At 37.6% G+C, this 15,755-nt stretch overlaps 2 protein-coding genes across 2 annotated transcripts in view; one reads left to right on the forward strand and one right to left on the reverse strand.

The window, feature by feature from the left end:
• The window catches only part of LOC117423481 (cohesin subunit SA-1), a 39,381-nt gene extending 32,154 nt beyond the window's left edge, over nt 1-7,227 (forward strand). The window contains exons 28-34 of the mRNA XM_034039340.3: nt 202-330; nt 676-881; nt 1,297-1,465; nt 1,707-1,820; nt 2,110-2,224; nt 3,146-3,226; nt 3,560-7,227. Coding sequence (XP_033895231.1) covers nt 202-330; nt 676-881; nt 1,297-1,465; nt 1,707-1,820; nt 2,110-2,224; nt 3,146-3,226; nt 3,560-3,583 — 838 coding nt within the window. The 3' untranslated portion in view covers nt 3,584-7,227. The remainder of the gene's footprint in view (nt 1-201; nt 331-675; nt 882-1,296; nt 1,466-1,706; nt 1,821-2,109; nt 2,225-3,145; nt 3,227-3,559) is intronic.
• On the reverse strand, nt 6,410-15,548 carry LOC117423166 (propionyl-CoA carboxylase beta chain, mitochondrial-like). The gene is made up of 15 exons (XM_034038649.3): nt 15,243-15,548; nt 14,516-14,635; nt 14,150-14,218; nt 13,740-13,796; nt 13,413-13,526; nt 12,916-13,026; nt 12,329-12,437; nt 11,092-11,212; nt 10,242-10,323; nt 10,032-10,155; nt 9,150-9,257; nt 8,522-8,622; nt 7,993-8,091; nt 7,542-7,641; nt 6,410-7,346 (listed from the first exon to the last, which is right to left on the reverse strand). Exons 1-15 carry the CDS (start codon nt 15,477-15,479, stop codon nt 7,225-7,227), a joined length of 1,674 nt encoding a protein of 557 aa, XP_033894540.1. The 5' UTR covers nt 15,480-15,548; the 3' UTR covers nt 6,410-7,224.
• Between the last annotated feature and the right edge of the window lie 207 nt (nt 15,549-15,755).

Genomic DNA, 15,755 nt, shown 5'->3' on the forward strand with positions numbered 1-15,755 from the left:
GTGGTTAGTGGCTCTGTATGCTGCTGGACCCAAGGATTCCTAAGTTTCAGTTTTTTTGTTTTGTTTTCATTTGGGTGTCAAGGTGGACATTAAATATTAAGATTTGATTCAAGGTTTGAATTCCACCCCTGCTTCACTGCTAGGGGATTATCCCTTAACATTATTCCTAACTGTAAAATGTTTGTTTTAATTTCATTTTAGGGATGGTATAGAGTTTGCCTTCAAATATCAAAACCCGAAAGGACCAGAATTTCCTCCGCCGAATCTTGCTTTCCTTGAAGTTCTTAGTGAGTTCTCTTCCAAACTCCTTCGTCAAGACAAGAAAACAGTGTAAGTAAAACATCTACCCTCCGTGATACTGAGCTTGCTGCAGAATATTGTGGTAGTCTTGCATAAAAACTTGCAAAACCACAGATACTTCTGTAAATGTTAATAATTTGTTTCAATATGCTCTGATATTTAATCTCCGCAGAAAATAGAATCATATTTAAAAAAAAAGCAACAATGGAAATGTTCTAAATTATTTGTTGCAACAGCATGCAAGTTGGCTACTCAGTTATTTCAGATTTATTGTAAGAACCTGCAGTTAAATGGACCTTTAAGTAGAACAAAGCTGTTAATGGTAAATTGGGATATGTGCTTTTTTTTTCACTTTTTCTGTTGGATTGATTGCAGACACTCTTATCTGGAGAAGTTCATGTCGGAGCAGATGATGGAGCGGCGGGAGGACGTTTGGCTGCCCCTCATCTCCTACAGGAACTCTCTTCTTACTGGTGGCGATGAGGACAGGTTATCTGTCACCAGCGGAAGCAGCAGCAGCAAATCCACGTCGGTACGGAGTAAAAAAGGACGACCTCCACTTCACAAGAAACGGATAGAGGGTAAGGAAAAAAAACCATACAATACTTGACCCAAGAGGGATAAGAAAGAAGAGTACCTTTCTTATTACTTGGAGTCGGTGGTTTACCATCATTACACATAGAACTATAGTAGACTAAGACCTTCAACAAATAAAACTTCTAAAGAAATCGTCAGTGTAATTGTGGTGGTTTCTTATTAAAACTCCCATAAGTGGCAGCCAAGTATGTGAATGTCTGATCAGCTGTGCAAGCTAGATGTATGGTTAAAGAAGTGAAGAATTTTTAAATCAGTATGCGGGCATGAATCTGTTTCAAAGGCATAATACTGCTTCATACTTTATTTATTTATTTACTTGCTTCCAGTATTGCATGAAGTATTCAGTGTTTGTTGTGTTAAATGTTGTTCATTTTCTTTCTTGGTATTCTGAAACTGTAGAGGACAGTGTGGAAAGCTCCTGGATAATGAGAGACACTCTCCAGACCCCTGGAGCCCTGCAGACACCACAGCTCACCTCCACAGTTCTCCGGGAAAATCCCCGGCAAGCAGCTGAACATATACCAGACCAAGACTCTGAGCCAGGCTCTGAAACAGACTATGTACACAAGTAAGAGAGCTTGCCTTATCGAGAGAGTATTATATTGTAATCTTACATTTTTAAAGCAGGGACCTGATTGCTCAAATTCTGGTCATTTCAATTATATAACTAAACAAGTGGAATTGGGGATCCCAGGATAAGTGTAAAGCAGTCTAAACTGATGGAATTATGCTCACTTGATTTTTTAGAAAATGTTTAAGATTCCATATTTTAAAGAAAATGGATATTCAACTCATTATTCTGTTTTTAGTCAGCAAATGCAGATGTCCTGGTTAGGTCAGCAGAAGCTGGAGGATGTAAACCGGAAAGACAGAACTGGCATGAATTACATGAAAGCAAGAAGTGGTGGTGTCAGGCAAACTGTGTAAGTGCTAAAGAACCATTCAAGGTTATATTGTGAATATACGGTGAACTCTTGCAGTAGTAGTTCCTATTGCACTGCACTACTTTTACTAAGTGATATTTATATCAAACATTAAGTAATAATGTTGCCACAATCTAAAAAGTGATGTTGAAAACTATTGCAGTTGGAAACCTTTTTAATTCTTAAATAATGGTAATCCCTCTAAGCATAGGTTAGAGGGGCAATGGGGCATGTAAATAAGATGGTCATTTTTTTTTTTATTATTTAACTTGTTTCATGTTTGCTGTAGTCGAGGCCTCATGGAGGATGATGCAGAGCCGATCTTCGAAGATGTGATGATGTCATCACGTGGCCAGCTGGAGGACATGAATGAAGAGTTTGAAGACACCATGGTCATTGATCTGGTGAGTGGTGGTGGTTGTTGTTGTGTGTTGTTGTGTTAAGTCTCACCAACAGGTGTTGAATTTTGTAAAGATTTTAAATATTAAGATTTATTGCTTTTAAGCAAAGTAGATTTGCTTTTTTTTTTTTTTTTAATATTATGTCTCTAACATTCGTTTGTTATAAAATACTGCAATGTACTTGTATAGGTTAAAAAAGTACAAAGAAGATACTTGGCTTGAGAATAGTATATATAGTTTGCTAAATATGTTTATACAGCACAGTGACACATTTCTAAATAATTGCACATGAAAATCACTTGCAGTGAAGATTAAAAATTAATCACACATGTGATATGCCATTGGGTGCGTTAAGTAAGTGAGCGGCTCAGAGCAAGAATTTGAAATCTGCTCTGCAGGGCTCTGAACTGCATGGGGTTCTTTCACTGTGCTGCTCAGAGTGGCTCACTTACTTAACACATCCATTGTTTACTGTTATTGTGATGTTATAATGACAATTCTACCTGCTGATGAAAGAGTACCTTTGCATTTAGTCTCTAGTCATGTTTCTCTCTGACATGTTGTATATGATGTATGTGTTTGGTGGCTAAATCAAATCAAGTAGTGCATTTGTCATGCACTCTACTGTGTCATATTAAACTTGATTGGCGGTAGCCACTGAATACTTACAATATTACGTCATTAAATCTAAATTAAACAGCCAAAATGCTGATATTTTGTCTGTTTTCAAAGAACCTGTTGTGGTTTAAACATTTCAAATACTTTGTCATTGACATTCTGCGTGTGAGATCTTCACTCTCAGTGAAACTATCAGTGCGATTGCTGCTAATAGGTTCTATCTGAGGATGGCCTGACATAACCGCTGGCTGCTACAGTTATGTATCAGCTTCATATGCTATTTTACATTCCTTAATATTTTCACAGCCTCCTTCAAGGAACAGACGGGAGAGGGCTGAATTAAGACCAGATTTCTTTGACTCTGCAGCTATCATAGAAGATGATTCAGTATGTATAATTTCATCAGTTTTTAATCTCCCTTTTGTAAGTGGTTTAATTATCCCTGCTGGGGCGATAGTGAAAATGCCGTGTGTGTCACGCTTTTGAGCTTTACATACATCAAGAACAACTAATCAGAATGTTAGGACATTCTTTTAGATATTAGTGAGAGTGAGTATCAATCTGTGAGTATATATGTCAGTATATTCTTTACACTTATGTTTCCATTCATTTTGTACATATTTAGAAGTTTAAGAGAAAACAAAAGAATTGGGGTGGGGGGAGGGCAGGAATACTTCCATAAGCATTACATTTAATCATAATTTCTTTTTTTTTCTGTAGGGTTTTGGGATGCCCATGTTCTGAAACGAAAGTTACAAGACAAAGAGCTGAAATGTGTGTGGAGCAAGGGGCCTTTATACTGTGATTGCTTGTTTATATAACATTCTAGAATTGATCTACTTTATTTTGACAAAAAAAAAAAAAGAAAAGCTGAAAAAAAGTCAAACCAGAAGACCATGCAAGAACTATCAAAAGAATTGTCACCCTTGTAATGTACAGCAGTTGTACTTCCCGAGGAAGAATGGCTTTCTTAAATTGTCAACAAATGCAGGTGATACTGGTGCTGGAGTGATTTTTGGGGGGTAACCACAAAACACATTGCAGAAGTTTTTAAAATAATAAATATATAATAAATACATACTGTACTTTTAAACAAACAAAAAAACATACATTTTGTTTGCTAATGTTTTTAAACACATGACTGTCAAGTTAGATAGCAATGCTGCAATACTAGATTAGAAACGAGACGTGTTTTTAAAATCGCACTGGATTTGGTTAGCATTGTGGTACGCTTTAATTATCCTGGAGTTAGAAACAATCTCCTTGTTTCTCCATGGTTTTTACAAATGTAAATGTTTGGTAATTGTTAATGACAACATCATTGGGTCACTATCATTCTATGGTCTTTCAGATTATTCAGTCAGTTTTGTTTTCATGTTGCCTTATTTTTGTATGCATATACAGGTTTATAAATATATATTTTAGGACTGTCCATTATTTATCCAAAAACACTGGGTTCAGTAAGTTTGTGGAGTAAAATGATGGTTCATTCATGGGAAGACTTAAAGAATAAAATGTAATTTGCTTAATTACCACACTAATATGTGTCTTAACTCAGTAATATAAATTGGTCTGGCAAGTGATTGGTGTCCACAGGATTGATTTTTAAGTAGTTTTCTTTAAGGGGAACACTGCAATTGATCTTACACACACACACATTCTCAATTTAGAAACTATCTTCTAGTAAATGTTTATTATCTAGATTGTATCTGAAAACAACCTACTTATCTTGGCTACAACTTATTATGATACACTTCCGTAGAGTCTGAAGGCTCAAGTTTTAAAATCAGCACGATTGTTTTATAACAAGAAGTATAAAAGGATATATATGAAAAGTTTAATATGTACAGATAATAAAACGGTAGCTCTTAAAAGTATTTTCCAGAAAAACCACACTGATAATTTACCCAGGGTTTTTAAACAATCAACATAAATAAAATATTTTTAATTTAGTAGTTTTAGTATGAAGTTTTGAAGCAAGTGAAATTTGTCAAATGTTTGTACAGTTCTATTTGAACAGATCTGTTGCCAAATAGTGGATGGCATGGTAACCCAACCACCAGGGGGCAGAGTGACTCCAACGGCAAGGCTGCTACAGCAGGTAAATTAGTGTACATACAAAAGATCTAGTCGGAGAGAGAGAGTGGTTGGTTTAACATATCCTCATTGTAGTCCTGTAAGCATAGACACATTATAGATGCTGCATGGTTTGAGTCCCAATGACAACAAACCTTGTCCTTCAGTCATCTATATCAAAATGTATAATTTAAGGTTTCGTATCTAGGTACTTACTTCCATGGTGGATTTCAAAATCAGTTCAAAGTCAATAGGTTTTATATTTTGTGTGTCTGGTTTTGCTAGTAACCCTGTAAATTGTACATTTTCAATATTAAAAAACAAACAAAAAAAAAAAAAAAAAACTTTTTGTACAATTTAAAAGCTGATGCTTCACCTTTTACTTTAATAAACTGTTCTAAAACTGTGTGTGTTTTTAGAATGAGGTTTCTAGTGGGTTTCTGCAGTAGTTAAATACATTGATTCATCTGGTTCCAAGGTAAGGAGCCTATCTATTTGTACTGTTTTAAAAAACAAAAAAGTCATTGATTGGATCTTCTCTAATTGGATCTGATTTGATTACTTTCTGAATATTTTGCTCCTACTGTTTAAATTACTGAAGAGAAATTAAATGTTTGATTTATTGGCTTGTCTTTGATCAGTCACAATAGATTCCTAATTTTGTTAAGCCCGCCGCACACAGCCCGACTCAAGCCGTCCCGACTCATCTCATCTCAACTGGCCGTATAGAGTTTGGATGAATCGTATCAGTGTGCGTGCCCTTAAAACCAAGATTATGCAGATTTCAGTCGGGATGGTTTCAGATTTGAAGATTGAACATGTTGAATCTTTTTCAGATGCAGTTTCGTTCAGATGTGATCAGTCTGTCTGTGCAGCGGTTGCCGACCAAGACTGATTGAGACCGATTAGTCATAAGGGTGTCAACCAATGGTGAAGCAGGTTTATGTGACGTAGCTTGTCACAAGATGGCGGAATATTGACAGCTTTAGTTCCACAGGTAAAAATACATTACTCTTGAATTGCTCCGAGTGTCCTGAATTAAAAAATATCAGATATGTGCCCATAGGAGGCTGTGTGGTCCTGTGGTTAAAGAAAAGGGCATGTAACCAGGAGGTCCCCGGTTCAAATCCCACCTCAGCCACTGACTCATTGTGTGACCTTGAGCAAGTCACTTAACCTCCTTGTGCTCCGTCTTTCGGGTGAGACGTAATTGTAAGTGACTCTGCAGCTGATGCATAGTTCACACACCCTAGTCTCTGTAAGTCGCCTTGGGTAAAGGCATCTGCTAAATAAACAAATAATTTAAATAAGTTTTTTTAGGCGTTTGATAATAAAAAGGTAAATTGATAATTTACCAACTAGTAATCTACTGGCAGCCTATATTTTCTTACTGCGCTAAAACAGAAGTAACCGGTGTGTCGCTCTCCAATAGGTCACAAATCACAAGCCCCTAGATCCACACGCTGAGAAAAAAAACCCAGCCAAAGTCAAATAAAAAATCAACAGGTTGGATTTTATTGACTACAGGCTAAAGTGTAGTAGACAAGCTATACAAAAAGTCAAACACTGCCTGAAACATTTGCACAGTGTAAATGGTCAATTAATTAATAGGCTAAGCGCTTCTTTTGGTTGCCTCGCAGCGCTGTCTCCGCCGTCTAATCAGCATACGATGCCATGCATAATATGAGGTTCGCTATGTTGGGCTAAGTTAATACAAAAATGTGTACAGGGCAGTATTAATTAAATCTGCATAAATAGTAATCATCAGGATCTAGTTGTGGTCCGTCTAATTCGGTCTTAGCAGTGTGCGACACCCAGTCAGGAAAAACTCAATTGTGACATCAAACCAAAACTGAGCACAACTGATCGCAAAATCTGTGCATACTCAGATGAGATGAGTTGGGATGGCTTGAGTCGGGCTGTGTGCAGCGGGCTTTATTTTGCATTAAACATTTTATTCTAACTTGGCCTTATGATAAACTTAACTCCAGAATAACAGATTGTAAATCATACTCAGGTGTTTGTGCTTCATTTTCATTGCAAGTTTTAGTTCAATGTAACAGGAAGAAATGAAACGCCATAATTTGTTTTTACCAAAAGTAGTGACCTAAAAATGACTGATTTGGGAGTTTAGCCAATGTTAATCAGATTTGCAGTTTTGGTTTGTTTAAGTATGCAACATAAGGTTAATATGAAAACCAGTCCATTCAACAATTTGTACAAGATTATTATTTTTTTTAATCCTATAATTTCTGGAACAGCTTTTGCTACAGTATGAACTCCTAATACAAATAAAACATGATATGTATTTACAGAGGAATGTTGGCATGTTTCTTCCAGGGGTTCTTTTGCTGCTTACTAGCCAGCACTTCCAGGTCACGGCATATGCGCATCCGAGTAGTTGAAGGCTGAATGATGTCATCAACAAAACCTGCACAAAACACAAACAGTTCAGAAACTAGTAACCTTAAAATCCTGATAAAATTGACATTTGTAAATATTTCCAGATAAGATACTGAAATGTGTTGAATGTTTGTGGTAGCGGTCTATACTTTTGCTATGTGCAGTATATTTCTCAAGCAGTGCAATACAAATTACCACAGCTGTAAAATACAGAAATACATACCTCTTACAGCTGCTGGAAAGGGGTTTGCAAACTTCTCCACATACTCTGCTTCTGCCTCTGCTTGATTTTCCTTTCCTCTGAATATAATCTGTACAGCACCCTGTAAAACCACAAAACAATTTGCTCTTTCAACAATATGTATATATGATTTCATGACACTGGAGTTACCCCTAGAGCTAAAATACAGAAGACCAAGAGTATTTGTACAGCAAAAAGGAGTAAAACTGCATCAAGCAATCAAAAACCAAGGCCCTTTGTAACCATATTGAAAGGCTTGTGAAATTTTAGACACTTCAGAAATCCCTATTCTCCTACCAGGGTTGTTATTCGCTTGATGAGTTGAGAATACAACCAAGCCTTTATAAAAGGTCTGTCACTTCCATTTAGGGAACACACTTGTATTTGTTTAGAAATCCTAAAAGCTTATTGCTGGCACAAAAAAAAAAAATACCTTGGCACCCATGACTGCAACCTCAGCGGAAGGCCATGCATAGTTCACATCTCCTCTTAAATGTTTTGAGCTCATCACATCGTAGGCACCACCGTAGGCCTAGGCCAAAACAAGACGCTTAGTATTGTAAAATAATTCACAATCTACATATTTCTGTATATCCGCCCCTGCCCGTTATTTTAATTGTTTTCCAATCTAAACTTAGGTTAAGACATTAAAATAGATCAGCATGGATTTCTGATTTTAAAGGACTACCAACCAGTGTTTTACAATCCAATGTATTACTTATTAGCAGCATTATCAATGGTCCACCTTTTTATTGTGTTGAAGATATTTCTGTTCTCTGATTTTATTTGATATTTGTGTAGTTCAAATGCAGCGCTATTGAAGTAAAGTTGCTGCTACAGTACATCCTGGTATGAAGTCACTTGTGCTGTTTTTCATTATCACTTAAAGCTGACTCCATTCATGTCAGTGAGAAACTTGGTTAAACTGCAACCCTGTGTGATTCCCATTGCTATGGCCCTACCTTTCGGGTGATCACTGTGATTTTTGGCACTGTTGCTTCAGCAAATGCAAATAGCAACTTAGCACCATGTCTGATGATACCACCATACTCCTGGGCAGTTCCTGCAATTTTAAAAGGAAAACAATTAAAAAGAGGGAAATAGAACATGGCAACATGACGTGGATCATCACTAGCAAAGATTGGTTTCTGAAATAAAGCAATATCCTAGCTATACCTCATATTCTCAAGTGTAATCGTGCAGAAAGCACTACTAAAATAGAAGTCAGCCGTGTTACAGAATACCCTTCAGTGTTTATAGAAATGCATTAGGTTACTTTTGCTGTGTCCAGTGTTGTCCGTATAGCAATGTTCTATTTTTAAACATTGCCGACTCTTGAAAATTAAGAATGATCAATACATTTCTACTTGCCAGCATTACCCGGATTAAAAAAAAAATAATAATTATCTTTGATCTGGATTATGTTATTTGTTTATTTAGCAGATGCCTTTATACACGGTGACTTGCAGAGACTATGTAGACAAGCAGACACAGCAAAGGTAATGTGTTTCTTGTAAACACTGCAGTGGGTTTCTGTAACACTTTAGATAGAACTCCCCTTTCTTACAACCCAATCCAATTAGTACTGACCTGGAAGAAATCCAGGGACATCTACAAACGTGATGATCGGTATACTGAAGGCATCACAGAATCTCACAAAGCGGGCTCCCTTCACAGACGAGTTAATATCCAAGCAACCTAAAGGAAAAGTTCTACCTTAGAATATGAAATTGTGTTTTGAAAGTAATGGGGTAAAAATAGCAAAAAATATCTGAACCCTTTGCAAGCTGTAGTGAGAACAATATATACTCGCTCTAAATATACTATATATAGTAGTACTGGTTTATAAAACCCTACTTTGTGTACTTCATGCACTAATACAAATAAATAAGATGTATACTAGGGGTGTAACAATACACTAATGTCACAATGTGATATGCAGGTCACCCTACAATATGCATCATGATATACTTATTGTATTACTTGTATTGTAACGCTTGAAATGTTTTTGATTACGATTGTAAGTCGCCCTGGATAAGGGCGTCTGCTAAGAAATAAATAATAATAATAATAATAATACTGTATGTGATGGTCCTGATGGGCTACTTGTATATACATAAAATCAAATGATCATTTGATTGTGGATTATTTTGTTAAAAGACAAAAATGCAGTGAGTTAAGGAGGGTATGTATTCATTATACCAGCTATGAAATGTATTTATTCTTCAGTGAAGAACCATTTGGTGAACTACAATGAGCCCTGTAGTGCTTTTGGTGTTACTACGATACTAAAGATTCATGCCTCTATTACAATACGTGACGTAAAGAAAGTATTGTTACATACAATATTATAAATCAAGCCTGCTTAAAAACACACAGCTGTAAAATGTAATCCGAGCGTTCACTATAGAGAGGTGGGCCTTCTGTAACACAGCCTGGACCGTATGTTGTACTGAAATGCAAGTCTCTCACCCGATGCCACTTTAGGTTGATTGCCCACAATCCCGACAGTGCGCCCATTCATTCTGGCAAAACCAATAACAATATTCTTTGCATAGTTCGGCATGATTTCAAAGAATTCTCTCTCGTCAACGATCTGCAATAAATAGGAAATAATTGGCAAAGCAGTACTAGATCCCAGATTCTTATAGCTCAAATAACAGGCAGGCCCTGTCTACTTACCCCACGGACAATGTCTAGCATGTCATAGGCTTTGGTGTTTTCAAATGGAACTATTGTGTCCAGGCCAGGAACAAGTCGCTCACTAGAATACATAACAATTGACAAGAATGTTGTATTTATAATGATTCACTTTTAATGGTTTAAAAAAAATCAAGCAAAGCAAAGATGCAGTAAGTCAAACATGGCAGTCAATATCCCACACAGAGGTGGCAACTGGTGCCATTGGTATTAAAAATGTACTGTTAGTCTAACACTCTTCCAGCCCATAGGAGATTATTAGATATTTTGCATTAATTACAAAGCAACCATTAAAAGGATTTACTGTGAAAATTGTACTGCAAAACTGAAGGACACAAGTTACATATGAGAGAAAAAAATGGTTGGGTTGGCTGTAAATGAAAACATTTTTTGCGTTTATTGTGGGTTGGAACATGGTAACAGATACATTACAAGTTGTGCCTTTCTCTTGTACGATCAAACGATTATGCTATTTTGAATTTATCCAGTAGATGGCAACAAGTCTATTCTAGTCAGCAGTGGTACTATTTACATTTTATTCATTCATAACATGTGCTTGCAGTGTGGTATTATGACCACTAGATGTCATTGAAAACATATTGAAACATAACAGAATAGGTAATGCCGAAGGGTTTAAATAAAAGGTTTTTAAGCAAAGTACTGTATGCCAAAAAAATCAAATAAACTTTCAGCCGAAGTAGACATTACTTCCTCTAGGTCTTGGAAATCCACCCCAAACTAAAACTAATTCAAAACCCTGGACTTACTAGCTCTTACCCCATCGGTCATCCCATTTCATGTCCCAGGAATACATTTTCCAGTCCTCACTAACCTGGGGTCCTGGCACTCAATGACAGGTGCGGAATCCTTGTTACTGAGAGGTAGGAAGTTGAAGAACTCTCTCAGATTCAGCAAGGCATCTATATCATTCTCAAACGCTCTGTGTGCAACACCTACAAAAACAAAAGCACAGACACCCTGTTAAAACAGGAGATGAGGTGGCATTGTGGGAATTGGAAGTCTATACAAGGCTGTGCAATTGACAGTAGAGGCACAGGACTGAATAGCATGAGCCAATTGAACTTGCTTCTCCTCCACACACAGACGTACATGTAAAAAGTGTGGCACCCTGGTTCTTGTGCTGCAATGCATTCTAATGTGTACTGTATGTATATAGAAGCATATTGTAGCAAATTGTCACCTGCATTAACCAGCATTAATAAATGCATCTGACTATGCATGCAAAAACAAACATACAGTTCCTTAGAGTCTATGCAATTAAGACCGGCACAACCAGAGGGCACGTACCAGTTAATTACACACTACCCTCATTATGGGGCTCTGTATCATTAAACCCACTCTGAGATGAGGCTTTGGATTGAGTGTGGCTGGGAGTCGAGACATCAATTAAATGTATCCTCATTGAAATCCATAAATCCTTACGCACACAAAACACTATTAGACTATTTGGTTCTGGAAAAACGTCCTTGTGTAAAAGGTTTCTTAAAATAACATGCGCCCCCATCACACATGATCTTGAACTGACCTCCTGCTCAGGAACAGTGCAAACCTCCTTCATAAAAACAACATTAAAATAATATAGCGGCAAGCAATCAGCCTCAGAATGGCTTTAGACCAGTTTAAGGTTTTTGCTAGGTTAGATTATTCTAGCAGTTGTCTTGTGCACGAATTTAAATCGTGTCGGGCACAGAAATTCAAGTGGAAGGCATCACAACAAACAATAAGGCAGCAGAGCAGTCTGCAGATAGCAGCTGATAAAGATGATTTCTAACTGAAAGTCAATGTACAATGTACAAAGTACATTATATACTGGCATAGATGCTTTGCACACATTCTGTAAATTACAGAAAGTGCAGTCTCAGATACAGGGTTAGGGTTGGTGTTGTTTATAGTTATGGTACATTGCTTTTCATGAAAACGTGCAGTAATGTCATCCAAAATAATCAAAAAAAAAAAAAAAAAACTATATACGGATATAACAGCATTGCGCCACTGGGATTACAATTAAACAACCCTGTCCTTTGGTTTCATTACCAGTAAAGACTGACCTGACACGGCTGTATGAGTCTTTGCACCGCCAAGCTCTTCCTGCGTCACATCCTCATTGGTAACTGACTTCACAACATCCGGGCCTGTGATGAACAAATACGAGGTGTCCTGCAAGAAACAAAAAACAAACCAGACTTTGTTAACAGAACATAGCTTTTGAGCATCTTAAAGAATCTAGCAAAGAAAAATATTTATTGCTATATTTTGAAAGGACCCACAATACACGATGACAATGATATAAACAATAATGCAAAACAGGATCAGCCAAGTATGGAATTACACCGATTTATACATATGTAAAGTAAAAAGAAATGTCCTGTTACTACAGTATAATGCAAATAAATATATACACTGTTTCTTGTGCTATCCTGCAATATCGTGATGGGGAAGTTAAATATAGATTCCCAGGGTCTGGAGAACCAGCTGACTTGGATGAAAACCATCAGAACACATCATTGCAGAGAGCTCTCGGCCCAGCACAGAGAACCTCAGGGGTGTCTGCACTGAGCAGCGAGAAATCGATTCTAGCTTTGGAAAAGGTTTATTATTCGTGTCATAGAGCTTCAATAACAATTGTAGCTTGTACCTTCACCATAAATGTGAAGTCAGTTAAGGCAGGAGAATAGACAGCTCCACCCGCACAAGGACCCATGATGAGGGAGATCTGGGGAACAACTCCTGAAGCCATTACATTTCTCTGTAAAAAAGAAAAAAAAAAAAACATTGTATTCGCTGGTAAGGGAGTAGTAATATGAAGTCCTGTACTAATATAATATAAAAAATATACTTTTTTTGTGGTATTTACAGCTTCTAGATATAAATTACTGCTGTTTGTCATCAGGAAGTTTTAAGTCAAATGGTTGAAAATGTGTGTTTGTGGGAAACCAAGAAGTCCCTTTAAGCCTCCCTTCCCTCATAAATGGAGCTTACATTTTCAGCTGGGGCATTAACAGGAAAGGGGAAACAAGTTAATAACACTGGTGTATGCAGGGATAAAAGTGCTCCAATCTAATTCCACACTCCTGTGTTGCACTTTTTTGTTTTTGTTTAATCCTGCCTCATACCTGCTCACAGACATCTTACCAAGAATATATCTGCATAGCCAGCAAGAGACTCCACCCCTTCCTGGATGCGGGCCCCACCCGAGTCATTGAGTCCGATGACAGGAGCGCCCACCAGCAACGCCTGGTCCATGATCTGTAAGGGGAGGACATACTGCTGTCCTTAATCATGCAATACCCCTCTCTATACAGTTAGACATCTAACAGTTCACTTTTAATTGAACTCTTTCAGCACTAACCTATTTTACAAGGTAAACCTCTTGAAGTAATACGACCTGGAAATGACCTTCAAATTGCATTCCTTTCAGCAGAGAACTGTTAAGATTTCTATATTTTCTGTGTACATTACCTTACAAATCTTTTGGGCATGAGCTCCTGACAAGCTGCCACCAAACACAGTGAAATCCTGCAAAACCAAGAACAAGGGTGAACACTGATACACCTTCACAGAAAACAAATCACAAGCCTGACACCTGGATTATAATGGGAGTGGATTATAACTGGATCTGTAAAGGGTGGATGTGTGTAAGGTTCCTGTTATATCTTTAACAAGCATATAATGCTTAATAACTGCTACACTGTATTCACAAACAATATAGTCATCGTCTAATTTAAGCACAGTAATTAATATTAATAGCAACAGATTATCTGACACAAAAGGCTGATGTATACATTTCTTAAAGATAAACAGTACCCTGCTTGCTCTGATAAGCAGTCAAAATCGCTTCCCCAAATAGGGGCTAACAAATAAGCGCTTACCTGACTGAAGACATATACCAATCTTCCATTAATGCGGCCTTGACCAGTGACCACACTGTCTCCTGGAAACTGGAACAGATTAGTGTTGAGAAAATGGAGCGTGCAGTCACATTATTTACCATTTACAGAACTAATGTCATCATATACTGTAAAATAAGTATTAGGACCAAGCTCAAGATTTTATAGACATCCATAATAACATGGTCTGCTTTATAGTAAATTCAACTACATTATTTTAATAAATCAGCAGCATTATATTAGAATTGTGATGTTAATCTTACTGCTGATGATATAGCATTAGAATCAGAATTATATTAGGAATAGTCAAGGATTGAGATAGTTATACAGGCAGATATATACAGATACCTTGTTTTGATCAGTCTCCATGCCGAAGTCTGAACACCTGTGTTCCACAAACGTGTCATATTCAACAAAGGTGCCTGAATCCAGCAGCAGTTCAACGCGCTCTCTAGCCGTTAGCTTTCCCTGCACATAGAAAACGCTTCATCAGTCTCCCTATGATCAATTCAATACAAAACTCAACCCAAATAAGGTGCACATATATAACGACCCAAGTTTTACCAATGACACATTATTGTAACTATTTTCAAAATAAATCCGTGCATTTACAGTATGCTAAAGTAAAATCACATCTATTAACTGTCCCACCATCAGACGTGGGCAGCTGTGGGGTTACTGTTATTACCCCTGCACTAGGAATGCATTCATCCCACGTTAAGATATTCTATAGCAGTTATAGAGAGTATTATAATCTAATCAGCATTTTTAGCTATGTATTGTGAGGATAATTTGATCAGTTCCGTCTCTGTAGAAAGAACCAACACAATGACATATTTGCAGGGCAATTGTCTTTGCTAGTTTTGGTCATTCCTGTAATATGTACAAGATTTTTTTCTTTTAGTCGTACATGTTCTTGCTTTGCTTCCCTGAGCTACACTGGAGCTTCTAGACTCCAGCAGGGTCAAGCCAGAGTAGAATAGTTTTCACTGGATGTAGCAAAGGAAAACTTGCACAAGTACATCCAGACGGCTACATCCTGACATTCACAGGTGACATGACATTGAGAACTTACACGCTTGTGTTGCGCCTCAATTCTCGTCTGACCTCCCCCCACCAGCGCTGCCTTCCGTTTATTCTCTATCCTTTCCTGCACAGAGAGGTGGCTAACAGCGTACCACCGCGGCTGAAGCGGCAGTCTTGGTCGGACCAAAGCCCCAGGGAGCCCGCTTCTGGGGATCAGGCTCCTGTAAGCAGCATTGAATCCAGTAAGCAACCTGGAGCTACTTCGCACTGCTGTCAGAGCCGCCATGCTGTAATTTTCTATGACTGGCCAACCAGTATATCGTGTTTAACTACGACTGACCAATTACCGCGCGTCTCCGGTTTTGTGATCCCTAATCAGAATACTGGAATGAACAGGGGCGCTGTAAAAAAATCTACACCAACAGCGCATCTGTAAAAGTTGGTTGCGCGATTGTAGTTTTTTTTACAGGAACTCTGCCTCGCAAAACCCATCTATTTGACTACAAATCCCTCCAACGCTTTAGAGGCTTGCTATCAAAGCACAAGACCTTTGCAAAGGTTA

Source organism: Acipenser ruthenus, chromosome 17 (genome assembly GCF_902713425.1).
Source record: "Acipenser ruthenus chromosome 17, fAciRut3.2 maternal haplotype, whole genome shotgun sequence".
Classification (NCBI taxonomy): domain Eukaryota; kingdom Metazoa; phylum Chordata; class Actinopteri; order Acipenseriformes; family Acipenseridae; genus Acipenser; species Acipenser ruthenus.

Excerpts from the sequence above, each read along its gene's own strand:
- LOC117423166 (XM_034038649.3), bottom strand. The coding sequence starts at position 15,479 with ATGGCGGCTCTGACAGCAGTGCGAAGTAGCTCCAGGTTGCTTACTGGA. Across the intron at positions 13,797-14,149 it reads TGGTATATGTCTTCAGTCAG|GATTTCACTGTGTTTGGTGG; the intron begins GTAAGCGCTTAT and ends TTGGTTTTGCAG. Across the intron at positions 8,092-8,521 it reads TCACAGTGATCACCCGAAAG|GCCTACGGTGGTGCCTACGA; the intron begins GTAGGGCCATAG and ends GTTTTGGCCTAG.